This window comes from Fringilla coelebs (genome assembly GCF_963513975.1).
Source record: "Fringilla coelebs genome assembly, chromosome: 1".
Lineage (NCBI taxonomy): Eukaryota > Metazoa > Chordata > Aves > Passeriformes > Fringillidae > Fringilla > Fringilla coelebs.
In genome coordinates this window covers 123001854-123025327 of record NC_140028.1, presented here as the reverse complement: position 1 = coordinate 123025327, position 23474 = coordinate 123001854, and the positions used below count along the sequence as shown (strand labels likewise).

The window sequence follows — 23474 nt, the reverse complement described above, 5'->3', positions numbered from 1 at the left end:
CTTCTTGACTCAGGACTCTGTATTACAAAGAAAGGACAAAAGAGGGAAAAGAAGTAAAATGCAGCGTGCTACTATGAACTGCGTTCTTCACTAACAAACAGCTGTTGCTGAAGAGTAAATTGTGTGGCTCTGTAAAAGGTGTAAAATTAAAAAGTGATATGTGTTAGTTTGAGATTAATGCAGTGTAAGAGTTTCCTGGAAGATTTAAAGTTTTCTCTTGCAATTCTAAAATTTCAAGACCTAAAGCTTAGCTTATTAGGTCTTGCATAATCAGGTGAGGAGGGAGAGAGGAAAAAAGTCACTTCATATTGAACTGCATTCAGCTAATATTGACCCCAACTGTGTGCTTTGAAATGAGGCTGGAATGTGAAATGAGCTGTCAAAATGTAAACACTGATGATAAAATTAAGGAGTCTCAGTGTGAAGCTGGTGCATAGATCCTTATTCTTATGGTTGATCTAGATCCTCTTATGTAGCTAGAGAGAGATTATATTTGGTGATGCAATCTGTCCTTTGTTTCACTAAATTATCTAGCACGTGCCTGACATCAGACCAGTGCCTAAAACTGCTCACTTTCCAAAATAAGAAAGGCTACAGTGATGCACTTAATTTGTGCTCTGTTTCTTTAGAAAATCATTCAGCTGAATAGATAACTTGTGTTGCTAAAGGAGTGGTATTGCATTATCCAAGATATAAAAAGCCAGCATCAAGCTGCTTTCTGAAATATACCACACCAAGAGAGCATAGTGAAAGGATCATGGGCGCCTGCACTGGCACTTCTGCTGAATTCTGAATGCCCCCTCATGGACACCTCAATTTCTTAATATAACTTCTCAGCATAATTTCCCACAGGTTTTGTCAAGGGTGGGGAGATCACTGGTCAGGGTTTGCCACTTGCATTACCTCATACACCAAGTCTAAAGGACAGGTTAACAACAGCAACCTGCAGCAGCCGCTTAGGAAATCCTCTGCAGTTATCGGTGAACTTCTTTTCTCTCTAACTGAAACAGCAGTCCCACAGGAGGGCTGCATCCCACTCTTTGTCTGATAGGGAGTTTTAGGATCAAAACTAGTTCAGTCAGAGGTAGCTCAGTTTTTTTACCTTGCACTGTATGTATTCTTGGGCAAGGGCTTGTTTAGGGGGCTCTCCCTCTTTTCAAGATCTAACAAGAAACCCTCATGAAAATTAACAACTTGTACCTCTGTGACCCTTGTTATCTATAGCAGGGTGGTTCCTAAATCCTTTAGTGTGGATTAAGTCCTCTCACACAGCTCAGCTCTTTGGCAATAGAGAGATGACTGGCTGAGTGTTCAGAATTAACTTGGCACAGGATGATGGAATTCATACAGACTAAGGCTAACACCATGCTTGCTGCACTTCATAGATTAATTTAGGTTGACTAATCTAGGCTAAATATATTGCCTTTATATATACCTGCACATATTACTCATGCTGACCCCAAATTATTTTTAAAATACAACTTGGCAAAATCATAACAATGCTTGAATGGGATACACAAGCTGTGCATCTGCTACAAAATAAAAAAATGCATCTGAGACTTTTCTCTACCCCTGCAGCCAACTGGCATGGAAAGGCCCATGTTCATACTATAAGGAATGCTTCCTGGCCCATGCCAGTGACCAAACCATGTCTGGGAGTTGTTTGGGAGAGTGCTAGCTGCTGCTCAGCCAAAACAGTATGAAGGACCACTTTAGCAATTTAATAGTACAGATGATTATGTTACTCTGCCTGGGAATGTTTCCTGGCACTGCTTAGTTTACTGCTGCAGACACAGCCAGGAGGACTTGCTTTTCCAGACTGTATTTTGTCTTTCTAGCCATAGATACTTGCGCTCTAGAATTATTCAAACAACAGTTTGGAGGACTTCTGCTAAACCAAAAAATTAGTTTTAGCTTTCAGATTATTTTTTAAATCATATCCTACTTCCAAACAGATAGATTAATTCCTCCATTGGATTCCTCAAGACAAGGGAAAAAAATACATTAGACCATTGCCAGTCACAGAGGGCTAGATTTGAGAGACCAGCCCCTGACTGATCTCAGGGCAGGAGAGTGGAGTAATTCACACACATCCACATCCACATCCACATCCACATCCACATCCACACATGTCCATAGTGAACTTTTTTATAGTCCTGGTATAGATGTATTGGAAAAACAAAATTAATACACAACATTTTTGCATTAGTTTCAAAGTTTTACGTATGTTTGCTGAAATGCCTGTTTGGTGTTTGTTAAAGGCTGAGTTATCAAATGCAAACAGAGGCAGCTAAAAGATGCAAAGATGGGTATAAAAACCTCCATTATGGTTTTTTTTCACAATTTTCCCTTGGTAAACAGCAATGCCTAGCTGCCCTACCTTTGGCAAAATAAAAGGACTGAATTATGTTTTGGTAAAGGGGTCTACTTTCCACTTGTTTTAGGGAGAGGAAGCATTCAAATAACTCCTTTGGGGCTGTAATTTATACACACATGACTGACATTAGGCTACAGTGATCAGCACACTTTCAGAAGACAAAAGAAAATGTAGCCATGGTCCTGCTTTGTGGCCCTACCTTTACATCCTGTAGGGAACGTAGTCCAGCAACACTTTCCAGCCTAGAATTTGTTCTAAATTTTGGTAGTTTTCTGGATTAGAGAGGCATCTTACACCTCCTGCTGTCCACATCTCATCAACTGAAGGGGAGAGATGGAAAGAATTTAAAGTTGAGTCTGCCAGATCACATAAACTGAAACATTTGAAAAATTCCACTCTTTGAACCTCAATTTGCCACTAAAGATAAAATAATGCAGGGAAAGTTAGTATTTTTTAAAGAGCAAAAATATTTAGAGTGTTTAACATGTTCTAAATCACTCTAAATCTTAAGAGTGTTAGGCACTAGATGAACAAAACACGTGAAGAGAATAAATGCATCTCTATGTGGGTGCATGTGTATCAGAGGCATGCTTGAAATTCCCACATGAAGCTATGTGAGTATTCTGACTGGCACATGTTATCTGTGAGTAGTTTTGAAAACGAAGAGAAAAATTAACAACTATGAGAAATCTCAGGAAGGCTGGAAAAGATCTGGAGACCTTGTTTGCCAACTTGATAGCCTAAGGGAATTTCATACAAAAAGCTGCAATACAGGCAATGGACACATTACACTAAGAAACCCAAGTGAGAAATATCCTTAATCTGCGTAACAATTCATGTTAGTTTAGCAGAGAGAAACAGCCAGCATCACCTTTGTCCTTCTGAATCTCTGTCTGTGCATGAGTTTACTCTGCTGATAGTCTAACCAAAATCTTCAGGTTAATAGAGGTTGTCTGTGTGAAAATTTAATGGTCTCTTTTAAAAAGACCAGACTTTGACCTTAATTTCTGTGAAAGGCGAAAACATTTTCCCATTGTGGGGACAATGGATTTCTAGTTCTAGACTGATTTTTCAAAGCACTCAGGTGTAAGTATTTCACTCTCCTGAGATATATAAATGTTTCTGTTGATGAGGGAACCACATATGTCAGAGGACAAAGCTAACACACAAATTGCCATACACATTAGAAAAGGATAACTTGCCTTCTGCTAAGGATGTAGTAGATGGGTGGACGTATTGTTCAAATTCTCTGTAATGAAGCAAATACTGTTCATCTGTTTTCCCATGCTATTTCTCCTTTTTTGTTGGCTTTATGCCAATTTCCCGCTACATTTTATAATTTTGGTACTACCATGGTCCCGGAAAATTAAGAAAGACACTTCCAAATAAAAAAAAAAAGAAGACGTGGCTAAAAGTAGGTGTAAAGTTATACAAATGCATATGTTCTCTTTTCTGATAACTCATGTTAGTGAGAGCCAAAAGTGATCACTTTGCATAACTGAGATTACATGAGAGACTCTGGCAACAGACTTAGCACAACAGCTTGTGTAGATTTGCTGAATCCTGACATCATTGTGTGAGAACTATTCTTAGAAATTATTACAGGTGATTTTTAATGCATTTTTTTTCCTCTGTGCAGAGCTTTAGATAGTTGAGATTGATATGCAGAGATACTGCAAAGATGGGGTGAAAGGAAGGCAAAATGAGGGGATGGGAATGCAGAAAGAGCACAGACACATGCACAGTTTACCCTTCCCTTTTGTCATGCCATCTACAGTGTAAATGTCCTTGCTGGTGTTAGTGCTGGAGCAGCCTTGGAGAAAGAGCAGTTCTGGGCTCTGCCAGCCCAGCTGATGGCTGCACTCCAAGGACCTCCCTGGGGAGAGCTGCCTGGAATGGGGTGTCCTTCTCTGTGCTACTTGATTTCTACACCAAACTGCTTTCTGCATAGCCTGTTTCTACCCTAGAGAATTTGACTGGTGATACTGGGTAGAAAGTATGTTGTTGGCAAAACATTTTGGGAGACCACTTCCAGACCAGATATTGCAGAGCACCCATTCTAAAAATAATGGCTAGCTGAGTGGTTTTTTATAGTTAAAGGGATATATGGCATTCCATTTAACAACACTTAAAAAAAAGCCAGACAATTAACTGTCTTAAACGTGTCTGAGAGTTTTTGTATACCTTGTAGAAAATATGTGACCAGAGAGTGAGCATTTTGCTCAAGGTTCTTTGGCATGACCTTCACAAAATTCCTCTTTACTTTTCTTATACATTTTTTTCATCTGTCTTAAAAGCCAGATTCCCTTCCCAGATTTGCCGTGGAGAATTGGGTATATACATTTTAAAGCAGCTTGTTAGAAACATGGACCTTAATGAGAACGGATGAAGGAATAAATGTTACCAGTCACCTCACTTGTGAAGAAAAATATTTTATCTGACCCAGAAGAACCATTACAGAGTTTACTGACTCCATGAAGTAACATAATGTGCTGATTTTGATTGTGCAACTGTGTGTTAAAAGGATGTGAGTGCACTGCTACAAATTCTCATGTGAGACTGGGAGAGGCTTGAAGAAATTAGAGATGAAAAAGGGTTTATTAAGTCATTTAGTTCTTGGATCATTCCCTAAAATGTTCTTTCCACTGCTGTGTCTAGTCAAGTTTTAAACACTGCGAGAAATAGGGCTTCCACCATTTCCCTGAGGGGGAGCTTGTTCCATAGTCATCTAGCTCTAACTCAAAGGATATTTTTCCTGATTAGTCAGAAAAAATTCCCACTGCTTAACTCAATATAAATTGTGCATGGTTCTTCTGACCCTGCATCCCCCAGGCATCTCCTCTTTTCTGTAGTGCACATTCTCTTTAATATTCACAATATTGCTGTCCTCTCCTAGTGCAGAGGTTGGTGCTTTCCAATGTGTATGACAAGATGTTGGATACAATAAGAATTTAACCTCCAAGAAAACTAGAACTAAAGGCATTTCTGCAACAGGTAAATCAGTCTAGTTGAAAACAGGGTAGTCTATTTAGAAACTGCTGTACCTGTGTATCTGCAGACCATGAGAGTCAGACAGACCCAGTCTAAGCTCTGGGAGAGCTGGCCTTCGGTGCTCATAAGGACCAGGTCTGCAGATAGGGTCCACGACCTTAAAATCAAGATGTATTCTCTTTACTTTATCCAATATCAACAGGAAAGAAGATCTGGGGTCCAGAACTTTGTTGACAGTGCTGTTTATTATGCCCAGTCCTGAACAAAATCTGATTCATGTTGCTGTATCTTCAAAGGCTGTGCAGCACTAGCACAAGAAGATAAATAAATATTTTTATGATATGCTGTAACTCCAAATAGACACAAGGAATAGATATACCAAATAAGAAAGTGTTACTTTTCTCTTTCCTTTCCTATCTTTCTTCCTTCCTAAACTGATTTGCAGGAAGATGTCTCAGATTTTTACATCTTGTTTTGGGGCAAGTACAGGCTGGAGACCGAGTCAAAAAGACAAACTTTGCTTACAAAAATGTAAGAAAGCAAGTGAGTCATCATGTGTAACAGCAAAAATATTAACCACACATGATCACAAATGTGTGTATATTGATATTGATCGCACATTAAAAATTTAGAAACATACACAAATATGTTCTAAAGCATTTAAAGTTTAATTTTCTTTTTCTCCCTGTCTCTCCTCACTGTGATCCTGTTCCTCCTAGCAGCATAAATCACGAGTACTAGTAATGGTGCAAAACACATTAATCCTCATTCCAAACACATCTGCAGCTTACAGGTGTGAATAATATTTTGCTCCCTAAATCAGGTTTGTTTTCTAGCCAGATTTTTTACTTTAAAAATATTTCATCTTTTGGTTTGTATCTCTTAACACATTATGTAAAAAAGAGTCAGAATCTTTTCTTTTTCTTTTACACGAAACCCTGCATTAAGATAACTCTCCTAAGGCTAAAGTGAAACATTTTGTGATAAAGCACACACGCATTTGTTTTTCATATAGCATTACTTTAATAAACAAATCAGTGTCACATTCCTGCATGACGCAATTTCAACCCATTATTAATCATACTAAATGTTATTTGGGACCTTTACTTTTTTTTTTTTTTTTCTCCCTAAATATTGTCAGTGGAATATTGTAGGCCTCTGCTGTTTTCTTTCAGCGAATTCGAGGTCGAAAAGCCAGTCTGGAGGAAATACAGCTGGTTCACTCTGAACATCATTCACTGCTGTATGGCACCAGCCCACTGAACAGACAGAAGCTGGACCCCAGGAAACTCCTAGGTCTGTACAGGCCCCTCTATTCTACTGAGAACAGCACATTCCAGCACTGTCATTAGTCATAGCTGGTGTCAGTTTAAAACACTTGGCAAGCAGTGTGACAAAAATTCACTTTTTCCAAATGCATTGCTATGTGCAAGGAGAATGTTACAATGGAAGCCAAACATAGATTAGCAAAATACACTGGCTGGAAAGCAGCGACACGAGTTTCTCCTCATTTGCTTCAAGAATCATCAGTGTTAACCTTTTACTGTAACTTGTTCTCCATTGGAGGGCAGTGGCAAATTTGAACACAGATGGTTTTCTACCTCCTTGTATTCTTTGATTTGAAATGAGGAATTTAAGATACACTTGCTTGTCAGAATTGTTTGTTTGCTGTTCTCATTTGCTTTATTTCAACTATTTCAGCCACTCTGTTATGACTAAGTTTTGCTAATAAGTGAACCTTATTTTAATGCCTTCTCATTACGCAGGATATGATATCTTTCTGAACAACATGGGGGAAAATACATTAACATATTGAATGCACCAATGGTTGTACAGAACAGCAGAAAACTGAGAGGTTTTTCCACGTAAAATATCTTCATGCACAGCCAATGCTCAGTGTATGTCTTTTGTAACACACAACTAGGGTTAAAATGAGCTCTTCCATTAGTGTAACATGAAGCAAGTCTACTTGTCAGAAACACACAAAATACTAGTGCATGAAAATCCATGAGTGAAATCCTGCCCTTTATGTCCCAGCACACTGGATGCAACACTCTAATTCTCAGTTATTTTTATAATACTTCTTCTAAGATGTGGAGTTTTTCCTAAATACACTCAAATCTAATCCAAACAAAAATAACATTAGCCATCAAAAGAGATTGCTGCCACAATTCTAGTTATACATAGCAAATATTTTGCTTTGGAAAATTAAGCTGTTTATTCTGTAAGGCAGACTGTTGCTTCAGGAAGTCCTAAGATCATAAGGTTATATAGATTTATACATTTTCTTAGCCAAGGCAACATAAAAACTAAAAAATATTTCCAGTATAATAGATTCTCAGGAGCTTAAATTTCTAAGTAGGAAATCCTCCTTTAAAAAAAAAAAACACTTCCAAGAAAAAGTTCTAAATTTCTGCAATTCCAATTAAATTAAATTTCCAACTAAATTGGAAACATTTTTATTTGATTTCATCAACTTTGTTAAATTGTTCCTTTTTGATACAATCAAGCATTTTCTTTAAATTTTCTTGGGTTTAATTAATTTTATTTTCTTTTTTACATTATTTAATATAACATACATTGATACAAAATATTGTTCCAATTTTGGATCTCAGTGGTCGAGCAGCCTCAGGGATGCAGTGTGCAGTTGCAGGTACAAGGTTAAGAAGGAATGGACCTGATTGTGTGTCTGCTGATCTACTCAGAATGCAGAACGCTTTGTTTATCCAACCTCAGAAAACCATTTCTTGGCCCACAGTTTCTCACTGGACATGTTTTGCTTTTTTTATTGAACCCTTAGTCCGAAACACTTACTCTCTAAATTTATATCAAGATCACTCTCTTAGAACATATTCTGAGCATATCTTTGGCTGACTGCCCTTTTCTCTCTCCGTTTCTAGGATATTTTCTTGTTGCATCTCACATGGCCTTTTACCAAGATGAAAGTCAATAAAACACCCTTCCCACATGTTTTTGCATGTGTCTGTTTTCTGGCTGGAAGCTCTAATCATTTGGGCTTCCAACTCTTGGATAGAGAAACCTAATTGTCTCTTACATTTTTCCAAAATGCAGTCCTGATTATGCTGTCCCCATCTCAGTTGAGATTGAACCTAACCAAACCTGACATTAAAATTAACATCTTTGTATATTACAGAAAATCAATATACATGTAGGGAAAATATCTAAAGAAAATGTTTCTAATAAAAACGTCATCAATAACAACATGTTTCAGAAAAGATTTCTATTTCAATGAAAGTGTATTATTTTTTCTATAGAAATAGTTCCATCAAATGATGGCTTTGCATCCTAATGAAAAGTAGGACCTAACCTGCCTTTGTTTACTATTCTACCCATCCAAAAAGACAGAAGCACCATTTGTTCACCACTTATGCTCCAGAAAACATTTCTGTTTCCTGTTCCTCGCTGGAGGAGTGCATCTGCCTTCTCTGAAGCTCTTTTTCTTTTAAAAGTGAGCTTTTACTCATCATTTTTCCTCAGTTTATCAGACTCTCAGTCCCCAGTCATCAATCTCCCAGTCAGCTCCCTTGACTTCTGTGCGGGCCTGATCTCAGTCAATGAGGGGTGCCCCAGCACTAATTTGACAAACTAGCTTCTGTGCCTTTGTGCATTGATATTCCAGAATAGAAATCTTGGAACATTTCTAGTTCTATCAGTACACAATTGTACTGAATTTAAAGTGCTGGTGACTACAAACTTTGGCCTGGAAAAAGCCAAAAATATTTTATTATTTAGACTTTGTCTTCTATCTTTCTTAAATATCTCAGATCTTAAATATCTTAAATATCTTAAATATCTCAAATTCAAATATCATGGGAAATTCTCACTCCATTTTCAGAGTAGCTTTTTGCTACTGATTTTCATTTCTGGCAGGCTGTTGTGAGCTTTCCTTTTTTGTTAAGCTAGCTAAGCAATGGTCTCACCTTCTCATACTCCAACATTTCCCCACTGTTCTTTTCATGAAATCTCAATGTTTTTCTTGTCCTTCAGAGTTTGGAAACTTTTTTTTTTAAGCCATCATGCAATAAGGAGCGACTATTCCAGCAAGCTTCTTGATACACTGAAAAGGCTTCCATTCTTTTTTTCCCCAGTTTTAGTACTATCTTCTGATTGATTTTAGTGTCCTTCCTCACCATCTGCTCTTCTTTTTTTATTTTATGTTTATTGTTTTTAATAGTGTTTACCATGCACAATGTGCCTGGCTGCAGGGAGATAAATGAGAATTCATCTGTTGTCTCTTATGTCTCAACTCTGCCATGGAATTTAAGAAAAAATGTCCAGTCATTCAATAATCTAAAAATGCCTTCTTTTATCTCAAATTACATCTTAAGTTTCCATTAATGTCTTCTGTCACTTTAACATCACTAATTTTTTTAGTTATCTGCTTGTGACTTTTTCATCTTTCCCATAGGAAAAAGTGAAAAATTGGTCCCTGGATCTGCTTAGCAAGGTCTGGAAACTCCAACTTGCACCCCTGACAATCTCCTGCAGCCAACATTTCCTTGCATGTCTGGGGCCATTAGGACTCACAGTATGAGAATACTCTGCATAGCTGCTGCACCTGCATTTCCCCTGGTAGCTCCACAGGAGGTTTTGTTTGGCTTCTCTCGCACACTGTGCAAACTGATCAAAGGCCTCTAGTCGGATAAAAATGCATCTTGGATTTTACTCAAAGTGTAAAGCACTTTCCTCATCCCAGACCTTGCAGTCTGGTCTCTCATACTTCAAAGATGATGGCTTATAGTTGTCTTTATGCATTTCATTGGCACCTGCTAAACATGAGTAACTGCAGCATTCGCCCCTTCCATAAGAACGGGTGCCTCCTCTAGGTAACTCCAGTGATTCACTATCTAATGTTTCCTCCAGATGGCAAAGTTACAAAGCCAGTCCTGTCATATGGCAGGGGAAAAGCTTATGTTCCCTTCCACAGCTGCTCTAGGATCAGATTACACACTGGGATAGGAACTGCATCAAATCCTGAGATCCTTACCTGGTTTTCATATTGTCATTATCAAGATAAACCATGAGTTCGGGAGTACCAAAACAAGGAAAAAAAAAGAAAAAAATTAATAAAATTTGAATATAAATATTAAGGTAAACCCTATCATATTAGCTAATGTATAGAGTAGATTAGCTAGAAATTAAATTCTAAAGCCTATTAAGGTTTTTTTTCCTGTTAGTATAATGTATTTACTGAATAATATTGAAAAAATAGTATTTCAAGTTATGTTTTCAAAATAATAATCCAATCATCTATGCAATGTAAATGAAGAAAAAAGCATTTTTACATAGATAGAAAGACTAAGGCTGCAATTTTCAAAGGAGAAGCTCTTTTGAAGCAAAGAAGCTAAGAAATTAGTTATCAGTTTTATGTAAACTTAATGTAGTTCCCTCTGTTGTCAGTGAAAAAGACCAGGTACTTCTCAGGCATAATTCATCCCATCAGTCATGTAGCCTGGATGGAGGGGCCTGCCTCACTCCTCTAGCTGGAAAAGAAACTGAGATGAGTAGCTTAGCCAAGCTGCTTATCAGCTACAGATATCAGAATGATTAGTCACCCTAGTTTGGAGTGGTTTTCTGTGGAATTTTGATCATTATATTCCTTTGAAATTACCACTTACCAGTCTTAAGATTTTTCACTGTTGCACAACAGCACCTTAAAAGTCCCATGGCTGATTTGATTTTTAAGTATTATGATTATTTTTTTGTAGTATTATCTGGCACTTTCATAGTGATGATAATACTGAAATCTGAATTACTGTAAAGAATAAGGAAATACCGTTCCAGTATTTAAATGTCTTTTTTGATAAACAATGCTTATTGTTTCTTTTTTTCTTTAATATATAGGAAATGTGTCTCAAAAACTCTTTTCCTTGCTGCCTTGTGGGGGACTTGGGGTAAGTAGATTTTTAATTTTTTTTTCCCACAAAAGGGACAGCACACAACATATGGGTTCTCTGGCTAATTCTTTAGCACTATCAGTTCAAAGTCTTCAGAAGCTGATAAAAAATGTAGAGATGAAACATGAGCCATTATTGCACTGTGCCTTCAAAGACATGGAAGACAGCACATTACAAGAGGCATATGGAAGAACTAGGAACAAATTTTGTGTAAATGTGCCCATTTCTAGTTAGCCCACTTTGGGTTTTTTATATGAACTCTTTTCTTGAGGAAAGTAACATGGGCACAATTGTTATAGCACAATGAGCTTTGGAGAAGCTGTTTCATGTACTGTTGAAAAGTAAATATGGCTCCACACTTCTCTGAAAGACAAGAAAAGTTGCCAGTGCTAACATTTAGCATGAAAAGGGCTCACTGGCTGCTAGCCAATAACTTGGGTATTAAAATAATAAATAATGTGAGCATTTTTATGCCCTGTTTTGAAAGAGATTCATCCTTAAAAGACAAACTGGGACACAGTAGAAAAAAATCTGCAGAAAGAAACATGTTGCAACACTAGGTAAAAGAGTAAAGCTAAATTTGTGAAAACCATGTAGAATTTCTATTGATACCACTATCATGCTCCTATTAAATTGTAGTGAAGATAATGCCAAGGAGAAATAATTTTTCACATAAATTACTTTTTCACACAAAAGTATTTCATGCTTTTGGTCCAGCTGGATCCATTATTTACTGATGTCATCAATATCAAAGGGAAATGGTAATAGTCTAGATATCAGTGGGCTGGATGGTTGATGTATATTTTACTCCCCTTTTACTGCTTCTCAGTGAATTCTCTGAGTATCTTCTCTGAAAAGTCTGAACAGACATAAAAGCATAATCTCTGGAGGTCAAATTTTGCTGCTACCTTATACAATTTTATTTACCTTTATTCTTCACAAAGGATAAATTCCATAACATACTATTATGTTTATTCATTTTGTAAGGTTTTAACACACTCAAGAAAAAAAAGCATTTTAACCTTCAGTATTTTGGAATTTTGGTGGATTTCTGAACCGTGAGTTAAAAAAAAAAATAATCAGGAAGTTATAATCATTCCAGCTCCTCCACCTTGGGCTTAGATTGCTGAAGATCCTGCCTAAAATTTGGAAGTTGGTGACTAGCAACTTGCCAATCTGGAAACTTGGGCATCATTTCTATATGTGGTTCAGCTTACATTACACATAGACACGTAGATGTGTTTGCATGTGCACCTCTGTAAACTGCTGTGGGCACGCATGAACACATATGTGTGCACACTGGTGTGTAAAAAAGGTAAATTTCCCCACTGCTGATGCAGAGATAATTGAACAAAAAATTAATAAAGCTGAGAAAGGATGTTCAGGCTTCTGAATAAAAAGGAGATTATGTAAAAGTTCTTGAAAAAATGTATTTGAGGGTCTTGGATAGTAAAATAGACTATAGCACTCTTTAAAGAGAAAAGGATAAGACTTTTCTGTGAAACAGATTATTGTGACCAGAGATAACCAGAGATGTGCTTTGAAATCCTTCTACTAATGACAATGTTTCATTCTAAAACTAACACAAGTCAGAATTGCTCAGTTCACCTTCATTGTTCTAAGCATTTAAATTCATCTACACTTTTTTTCCTTGTCTGTTTCATTTATTTCTTATTTAAATTCATGGAAATTGGATTAAAGAACATGTTGTAGAAATGGATCTTTTATTTATTTATTTTCTAGTTGGTCTGCCTTTCTATATATGATTACTGTCAGGCTTGCTGTGGGGCTCTTTTAAAGGAATGGGTTATGACCTTTTTCAAGGTAAATAATCAGATTAGGAGCTTTCTTTCAGTGATATTTAGCTGTCGATTGGTTAAGCTCCAGGAAAGGGAGCTGCTTCAAACTATGTGAAAAGCAATTCTTAAACTTGGTTTCAGAAATGATGGTGGAAATGAGCAAGAAATATTGCTATTTAGCAGCTTTCAACTTAAATAAAAGGTATAAAGCAGTAATTGATGTAAAGCAGTAGTTCATGAAAAGATTTTAGGGAGAGATGGAAGAATTTTATATTTTTTATGTTTGTTTTTTATTTTTTCCTCCTTGCTTGTATCATTAGTTGTTTGCTGCAGAATATACCACAATGTTAAGAAAAAAAATTCCATTCTTGCAGGAGACTTTATAATTGCCTTTTGAATGAGGGTTTTCAGAGCTCTTTGATCCTATTCTTTTCTAACCATACGGGGACCTTGCTGTTATTATGCAGCTCTGTCATTAAATAGATTTGTGGTTGGACTACTCATACAGGGGATGGGAAACCTAGGCTCAGTTCTGTCCACTCCCAGGCTGGATTTAATATCAGAGACATCATTTCTTAGGGAGTGTTGCTACCACACAAGAGATCAAATATTATTTCTTGTTGCGGAGACAAGACCATGCACTGAAGTGATGCCATTGTTGGAAAGAACACTGGACAAGTAAGATTTTATCCATAAGTAGGATAAAGCCCATCTACCTAAGGCTATGATATACCTATTACATAGAATTATAAATACTTCCAAGTCCTAGTTTTGAGGCCCTGTTCCACAAACAGCTTATAAATTTGATGTGAAAGAATCACTGAACAGAATGAAAACCGCTCTTGGATCAAGGAATGGAAGCTAGGACTTCCTAAACACTGAAGACAGGATGACTTGATGGGCTTATATTGTTCACAAACAAAAGGCCAAGTAACTTCTGTAACCCTGAATTCTATTCTATTACTGATTTTCTTATCTCTGTTCTAAAACTGCAGCCAACATCAGGGATCCTCTTCTTTGGGCGTTACTTACAGTTACCGTAAAAGAAAGTTTGTTTCAAGAACTTTGAAATGCCAACAAGAGGCAGTCTGTGTCCATAACTAGTATTTTCTGATCCTTTACCATCACTCCACTAAATCTTTTGTAGCAATGAAAAAAAGCATGCAAAGCTACAGTTTACTCATTTTGTAAACACTTTTCATCCACATGAATTTTCTTTTAAGTAGTGCTGAGGATTGATTATGTCAGAGTCATTGGCTTAGTATATGTTATGCTTTCAGGAGAAATCAAATAAAAATTTTAGTTTGATAAGGAACTATATAAGGAACTAGTAATAAGCTCCCTTAGCTAAGAGCATAAATCTGTTTCATCTGTACAGCTGAACTGAACATATCTCACAAAGAGTCAAAAAAATTTGTCTAAGCTAGCATCCTAAATTTGCCCATAACAGGTTTTCTTTCACCGATTCAGGGATTTCTTTCACTAATATTTTATCAGAGGACTGACTATCCAGGGTCAGGAGTGTAAAATCCACTGAAGTATGGGATCTCCCTCCTGCAATTATGCTTTTAATGTTTTTTTTTTTTTCCTTTCAAGCTCAACCTTGTTCCAGAACCAACTGTTGTTAAAGAATTCTAATACCGGGGGGATGAAATTCTTTGTGTTGGAGAGAGACTAGCAGCTCCATGGCCAGCAGTTTTAATAAAAAGAGATGGTTTCTTGCAGCTGGTCAGAGGTTTGGAATGTGAAAAGTTTTCCAGGAGAGGTGGGTAGATTGCAGGTGAAGTGGCCAAATGGGGAGAATAATCACAAATTACATTTTGGTTCTGTGGATTGTCAGACCGTTCCACAATTTTTCATCAGTAAACAGCCACTAGAGCTATAACTGATCATTTGACCAATGTATCCACCTATTGCAATTCCTCTCATGTCGTGCTGCGAAAATGCCAATAAGAGAAGCAGAAATCTACTTTTAATGGGACTAAGTTTCATCTCCTTGTCTCAGTCTGTCACTAAAAATAGTGATTGTTTTCTTGCCTGCTTGACCTGCTGCTGTGTGAAGAAATCTTGAAGTCATTTCTCAGCCATATTTTTTTGTCTAGTTGATAGGCAAAAAACCCCACAAAAGCAAAGAAGAGCAGGCTTTTATGATAATGTCATCATCGGCTCCCGGCTTCAAACACTTCTGCGGCTTTTGAATTGTCATTTATAACTTGGAACTGAACCGACCCATAATTCCCTTGATGCATTTAGAGAAATTGATAACAGACTGCTTCTTTTATGGCTCAGAGGAGGCAACTCCCATCACATCACTATTGGCAGTCAATATTATTTTCTGACATGGTTGTAAAAGTATAAAGGGGCTTATGGCATTTGTTTAGATGAGGAATGGGCTCTCAAGCTGTGCTGGGGTTTATGGGTCCAGATTACTGAGAAGTAAAGAGAATATGATGTTTGCAAACAGGATATGATTTTATTTAAGTTTGGGTTTCATACGTTGTTCCCTGGGGATTGTCCTGCAGACAGAAGAGAATTTCACTTTTATCATATGAAATTGGGCACCTTTCCAATCCCCCCTGCTCTCCCCCCATCCTCCCCACCAAAGACACTGCTCCAAACCTGTAACACGTAGTCAGAACTTTAAATTGCAAGAGGAGGAGCTGGGGGAGAATGCTGCCCCACAAAAAATCAGACTTCACAAAAATTAATGTTTAGTGAGCAGAACAGAGTGGCTCTTGGGCTAAATATCAAGCCATCTGAATGGCAAAGTATGGCTTTTACATAATATGGAATGTCCATTGCATTTCCTCTAATTTTACTGTTACAGCAGTAAAACAGGAATTACATTTTCTGCTGGGATAAACCAGTCTTGTTTTGAAAACCAAAGTGTAACTTGGATTTTTCATATCAGAAAACAATTTGCCCTGTAATTACCAAGGGAAGAAGTTTATAAAGACTCTCAACATATTTACAAAACTTACAAGACTTTTGTATTTTCTGAATATTAAACTCCTTCCTGCCATTCCTTGCTGTGGCAGCTGACAGTGCTACTTTTTGTCCTGACCACACAGGAAGAAAAGCAATAAGAAAGGCAAGATTTTACTAGTACACAGGTTCAGTAAGCCATCCAGGAAACAAATTGGTTTTTGCTGCTTCTCATTCTTCCCTTGATCTTCTCAGTTTGTGCCCAGCAATAATTTTCAGCCTTTACATATTATGACTCTTCATTCCTCTTATTTCTATAAGAGCTAATGGCACCAAACTGGTTCCATTGCCATGGTACAACAGTGTAAAATCAAGAACATGTTGGCAGTGGCATTGCTTTCTTGTAGCAAGTTTAGGTTCCAGGCTGCTTAGGTATCTGTCCTTATACCTGCACACAAATGTGTCAGTAAAGAAATTAGACTGCCTATAGATTAGGCACTCTAGAATTAACTTGTGCCTTTTCCCTATATTCCAGGCTGTAACACAATAGGCATAGTCCTCTGAACAAAAAGTGTGTCTGTTTCCTAGTTTTGGTAAAGCTATCTGAAATTCCTATAAGCCCATCTACTCAATATTAAGTCTTCCATGCTGCCAATATATTCACCAAATACTTTAAATTACTTTCCTGACTCATTAACCTACTGAAATCTGCCTGTTACAACATTTTGGAGCACACTGCAGAAGGCTTCCATGAATGAAGGACTTATTTTGCCTCCTAAAACTGTCAGCTATACCAGCCCTAAAGAAATACCAAGATTTAATTAAAAAAAAACCAGGCACATCATACTTTAATTGACGTATTTTGCAAACTATTTAGGACTCACAGGTACACGGTGTTGATTGTGATATTTTCTGCAGAAGTAAACAAAATTGGTGATAAATAATGACACCCCAAGGCAATTTAATGCCACTGGGGATGGAGCCATGCCAGAGCTCTAAGTTTGTCTAAAGAAAAAATAGTGAATAGATAGAATTAATTTAATTAACATTTAATTAACTTGCAATCTAGAACAACAGATCTTGAAGATTCCCTTTTCCAGCTTTATGTACTGGCATTAGAAAGCCACATTCATCAGTACAGCAGGAGTCATTCTACCAAAGATCGGAAGAACTGACTGGAGGTCCTTGATTTCCTTTATTGACAGCGACTTGAAACAACTAAGTTTCAAATTTTATGCACATTGATTTAAAAAAAAAAAAACAAACAAGTGTGTAAGGTGAGTCTTGGTCACAGCAGAAAACAGCCAGCCATCCTTCACTGAGGCACACAGACCATCTCTGGTTCTGGGAAGTGCATCAGTGTCTCCTGGGCAGGGAGAGAATGCCACATTTATCATATCAACATCATGGCCACAAAAAAAAAAAATTCTTTACATTACAGGGCAGATACTTCATTTCATTCTTGGTCTTTCATGGCACTGAGGTGGCCCTGTGCCATCTATCACTGAGCTTGATGTTTTGGTGAGAGGTGAAACTGTTTAGCTGAGAGACAGAGTTCCTTGGTATAGCTGCAGGCACAATACAATGTTTTAGAATAGTCCCAAGACTGCTTTTACTTGCCGCAGGCAAGGATAAAAAGCTCAGACGTGGTAATCTCACAACACGTCAAAAACACAATTTGGTCTCTCAAACTATTTTTTTACCCTTTTCAACAAAGGATGGTTTCCCCTTGCTACTCAACCAGATTAAATTTTTAAACAAATATACATTATATGGAACACGGAAAATTATTGGAAAGTTAATGAACTAGTGTAAAGCCAAATCTTTAAAGGTCTTACCTAATTTTCTGCACTTTCTAAAACCTATAGTGTTGCCAAAGGTAAACATTATGCAAAGAAGCTTCTTATTTGCCAGAATAGAAAATGTTGATATAGATATAGATATGGATACAGATATAGATATAGATGTAGATAAATGTAGATAGATATAGATATAGATATAGATATAGATATAGATATAGATATAGATATAGATAGAAAGATATAGATAAATATGCACAGGTACGTTAAATGTAAATAGTGGAATAGTGCCATATCCAATCTACTACTACTAGTAGTCAGGCTTCCCAGACATACACACATAAGAATTTGACAGTAATTCTGTAATTAAAGAAGAATTCACATTTGCACTTTAAACACATATCACGTGTTTATTGACAGAATTTAACCCCCAGATGGACAGAAGAGCTCCCGGAAGAGTAAATGTTCATGTGCTGTTTATCTGAATGAACACCAGGTTCTAGTGTAGTCCCACAGCAGCCTTCAACATAAAGATCATCTACATCCAGGCAGAAAGCTGAAATGTTATCTTTTAATAAAAAAGTGTTCAGTGGTAAATGATGAAACTTTTCTAAACTAAGGCCTGAATATTGCACAAAGTTGCATTTTCCGTAACTGTATGCGTTGCCACCAACTATACATTGTTGTATCTCCTTGTCTACAAACTCCTGGAAACTGCAAGATCAAACATAAGAAGGCAGTTGCACAAGCATTTTCACACACTAACCCATTAAATACTAAAACAAATGTCAAGTTAAATTAATAGACTACTTAGGGTTAGGCCTGAAAGTGCAGTAACATTTTTTACAAGCATCTGGTGATACACGCCACATATCTGAGACTTGAATCTCGGCCTGAGTGTTTTATTTATGAGTTTTTTCTAAAAACAAGATCTAATCCACATCTAATCCATGCTATCCTCCCTCCATTGCCCCTAACAATGATCCACACATCACTTTTTCACTAAGGTTTTGAGACCTTTTACAGTGTCTAATGTATGCTTTATAAGACCTTGAGATTCTGGATGTTTGTCATAAAAGTTAGTTTAAGAGAGAAACCAAGTAAAACTATTTATTTTGGAGATATTGTTGTATTCAGGCTTCAGCTTGAGTTAGCCTGATTTTTTCTGCTTCTCATTTTGAATGCGAAGCTATTTATTTTCTAATAGTGACCTCATTTTTTTTTTTTTACAAACTTTAAGATATATTTCATTTTTACAGAGGGGATGCTGCATTTAAATCAGGGGATGACTATCACCATCAGTAACTTTGCTAGGCATTCAATAATTAGTTAATAATTACATTTTTTACTGAATATGTTCTGAAAATTGACATTGATTGGCTTTTCATGTTACTTCACTATTGTCAGGTAAAACTTGAAAGACTTTAAGTATTCTACATACAACTGGTTTGTGTATTGCTCACATTCCTTGTTCTTGGAGAAAGCCTGGAAAGATGTTTTTGGGGTCAGAATTAATAGACTTTAAAGCTATTTTTAGAAGTCCTTTTCCCTAAATATTATTACTGATAAATTCTTCTAGTGGAATTATTCAAACACAGAAGTCAATGCAAGACTAAGGGAGTTCCATGGTTTTTGTTTAAGCAATGATTTGTGGTGCTTGTTTGAACTACTCATCCTGCTGGAGCCTAAAGATCACATGCCCTTCACAAATTATTTGTAAATCACACTGGTAGGCAAGAAAATATGCAAAGCTGCTTTTCTGGATACTCTTTATGGTAGGCATTTTACATCAAAACAGCTGGAAACGCCTTTGACAGAAAAAAACTTTGATACAGCTGCAACAGCAATAAAAATAAAGGAAGCTCACTGTACATATTTTTCCTAAAGTAGTACACTTTTACACACTTCCTGTATCTGGAATTTATGGAAAAGACGTCAGCCATGTAAACCTTTTCTCCTTTGTTCCTTAACGAGTGACATGGCTGACAGGCCATTCATTAGAAGTTGTTCCTTGGAGATGATGTGCGCACCTTCGCTTCTTTAGTCATGGCGAGATGAAACAGCAGCTGAGAAGCACGTTGAGGACCTTTTGCTTCCTGGTGGAAATCACAGAGGTGATGAATGATCACCAGGACATCTGTAAGAGTGGGAGGTGAAAGCTATGAGCGTGACACCTGGGAAGCTGCACTGCTCACGGTCAGGAGCAAAATATTACAAACTTATGTGGTAGTGTTAGCTGGCACCAACTGTCTCTAAGAATGACAGACTCCTTGCTGGAAATGATACCGAAATGCCACACAATTTTTAGAGATTGGAACACTTCAGAAAAATATTTAATTTCTGTTTTCACACCAGTATATTAGCAAAACCCAGCGATGGAAACACGTTTGCTCTGGCATAAGTGAAAGAGTGTGAGACTCTGAATGCTTTTAAAGCTAAAATACAGGAAATAACTAAGTTTTGCTCTGAAATAACTAAGTTTTATCAAATTTCAGTATCACCGAGGAGGTCAGTACTCTCCAGTATTATGTGTCATAAATTCTTAATCAGTTTGTTTACTGCATAGCTATACTATTGTGAGCTGACCAAATTTCATTTACTTCTCAGTATTAGAACCACTTACATCAAAGGACAGAAGTTTTTTAACAGAGTTGTTTTTCTAGATTTGTGTTGAAATGTATCCATTTGAAATGCATACCTAACTAACTTCCAAGAACAACTGAGCCCAATCTCTACTCTTTAAAAGAAAGGGCTAAGAATCCTTTCAAACCACTGTAAAGAACTTCTTGTCCAGAGTATTGGACACATAGAATACGATGACTGCTATACAAGGAGCATCACAGGTAAAAGTTTCCATGAACAACTAGATGACAAATTGCATTTTTAACCTGTTGTCAGAAAATGAGTATCTCTTGTGGGAATGTGTGGTATCTCTAAGAGGACTGGTTTTGATTTGAATTATGGCAACAATTGTGCAGAGAATCCAGAGCAGGATGAGCAATTCAGTATATTTTTAATTCCTTTTAAGAGTAAAATCAGAATTCCACTGCAGAAAATGAATTCACGTTAAATCACAAGATGTGTGTTTGTGGGTGGGAGGAGGAATGGGGCGAGAAAAATTCTAGGATGCTTTGAATTCATCCCAAAGCAGTAGCTCAGGCTCTCTTTTATATTGTCATACAGCTATCAGTGGGGATGTATTCAAGGCAACTTCAGGAAAAGATAGAAAAGGAAAGATAGGAAAGATAACTTGCACAGATACATGATGCAGGGTGTAAAAAATTGCAACGTTCACCAGATTGTGAGCAGCATCTCTGGTCAGTAGAGCTGTGATAAAATGACCACTTGGCAGATCCCAGGAGATTTCTGGGAAAAGGGGACTGAAATAGAAGATGAGGAGTGAAGAGGCATTGCAGCCAGGAAGGACAGGTAAAACAAAAAGCAATTATCTTAAAAATGCTTTAGTATTATTAATCATACTCTTTTTTTGTCCGCCTGAGATAAATTTAAATAGCAGGACAAGGAGCATTTTGTCAACTGCAGTGATTTCAGAAAGATATTGAAGTAAGGAATCTCTCCCTCAGGTATATTGGTATATATTTCCTCACCATTTTCACACATGCCACAACCTGAGCACAACATAAGGAGTAGGTAACTTTCAAACTTTACAGTTAGTCTTCCTTAAAATTAAATTTTCCAGCCCAAAAGGGGTTATAGGACAAGCTTTCTGCGTTCTGAAGTTTCTCTGCTGTAAGGCTTCTTTCTTAGCTTGAGTATGCTTAAAGTCTTCATTGCTAGAGTGGCATTATCACATAGATATTTCTTACAGGAAGTGTTCATATCAAGTTTTTTTTCTGTCATGCAAAGCAGAGAATTTTTAGACACGGGGCTTGAAATATTAATTCATTCAGTCAGGAGAAGTTCCCTACATTTCTTTTCATTTAGGTCATTCCCTTCCTCTTTAATGCCTCCACATCCACTTCAGGGACAGGTAGCTTAATTTCTATCATCTGTAGCTTTGCAGAGTATTAGCTTTGCTACACATGCCAATGATTGAGCTATACTAGATGTGCTTGAAAAAAGCCTGCAACCTACAGTGCTCATTCAGGAAACTGGGAGTGAAGTAAATCCATATGTGTGTTAGGAAGTCAGTGTTCAGATAGGGCTCGTGTCCTCTGGCTCTTGGTGCTATCATGCACAATTCTGCTTTGAAGAACTGTAGCAGTGATAGGGTTTTTGGTAACAAAATGTGTAGTAGGCTCATAGTTCAACACTGACCTTTTAATGCTTTAAAAAATGTTTTTTTCATTTGGTTCAATTCAGAACATTCTTCTATCCTTACAATTTTCATTCCTAAATAGAAGTACTCCTCAATAGAAGTACTCCTCAATAGAAGTACTATTTAAATATTAAACAAAATTAAACAGAAAAAGACACACTAAGATTCTAGGTTAGAATTCAGCTAAAAATGCTGTATTATCTGTAAATTTTGTTTAACACTGTCTGAAAAACAATCCTAATCCAGACAGGTTTTTCACTAAATTCTTTGGCTGCTCCAGAGCACTTGAACAAAAATAGCCTCTTATAAAATCCCATCTGACTTCATCACAGTGATTCAGAAAGTATCACAGTTGTCACAAATTCATGCATAGTCAGCATATAGATAGGTTGTCAAATATACGTGATACATACATGCACTAGAACCAGAAACCACAGTGTCTAATCCTATTCCCTTTACTTGTACAAAACCCAACCATTTCATCTCACAGGAATAAAGGGAAGCATATCAATAGAATTTTAGAGCTTCATTTCATATACAGCCTGACAACTGGGCCAGCCAGTAGCTGTAATTTTAATGGGTTTGCCATTTATACTGCTGTATTTCAACAGCAATTTACAAGGTAAACATTGAGTGACACTAAAAGAAATCTCTGTTTAAACACCTGAAACATTTAAGGGAAAACATAGAATTAATAGAGATATAAAATGGAATGAGATGGCATTTTCTAGTTGTTTTAGCTAAAGCATTGGCTGTATGATGCTCGTTTTTCTAGGTTGTTCTTCTTGAGATGTTCCTCAGAAATTCAGTCTTAATTTTACAAGAATATTAAATAGTATTTTTCACCTGCGTTTGTAATACTTTGCCTTTTCAAGGTAAATATTCATGTTACTTTTAAATATTTATGCTACTTTTCTTGTATTATAGTAACAGTACATGAAAGTATGCAGCTTCAGTTGGCTACCCCTAGCTTTAAGACTTTACCACTCATTACAGGTACCATGCCCAAGAGATTAGCTAAAATATCCTGAATTTCCTGTGTTCATTTAGGTGGTAATTTTTGAAAAATTTCTCAGGAAACACTGTTCTGTTTCCTGATTGCCCATTTTTTCTACCAGTCCAGGTAAATTAAGGTAACAGTCATTCAAGTGGTCTGAGGGAAATTTTCCAGTGGAAGATACTTGGTCTTACTGTCCCAGTTCAGTCTCCTCACACTCAGCTGAAAGCAGAAAATGATAAATGCTGTACACTGGCCAATGCTCAGCATTCAGCAGATGGAGAGACTGCAGTCTCATGTGTCAGAGCAGACAACTGTCTTAAGGGTGGGTACTCTCAAGCTGTGGTTACAATTTTAACTTAATCAGCCTTCCTGGAAATGAATCATAG

The 23474-nt window shown here is 37.0% G+C and overlaps 1 protein-coding gene across 1 annotated transcript in view; it reads left to right on the top strand.

Moving 5' to 3' along the window:
* HDAC9 (histone deacetylase 9) overlaps positions 1-23474 on the top strand; it is a 458294-nt gene that overhangs the window by 319033 nt on the left and 115787 nt on the right. Inside the window, exons 16-17 of the mRNA XM_084203797.1 lie at positions 6544-6664; positions 11234-11283. Coding sequence (XP_084059923.1) covers positions 6544-6664; positions 11234-11283 — 171 coding nt within the window. The remainder of the gene's footprint in view (positions 1-6543; positions 6665-11233; positions 11284-23474) is intronic.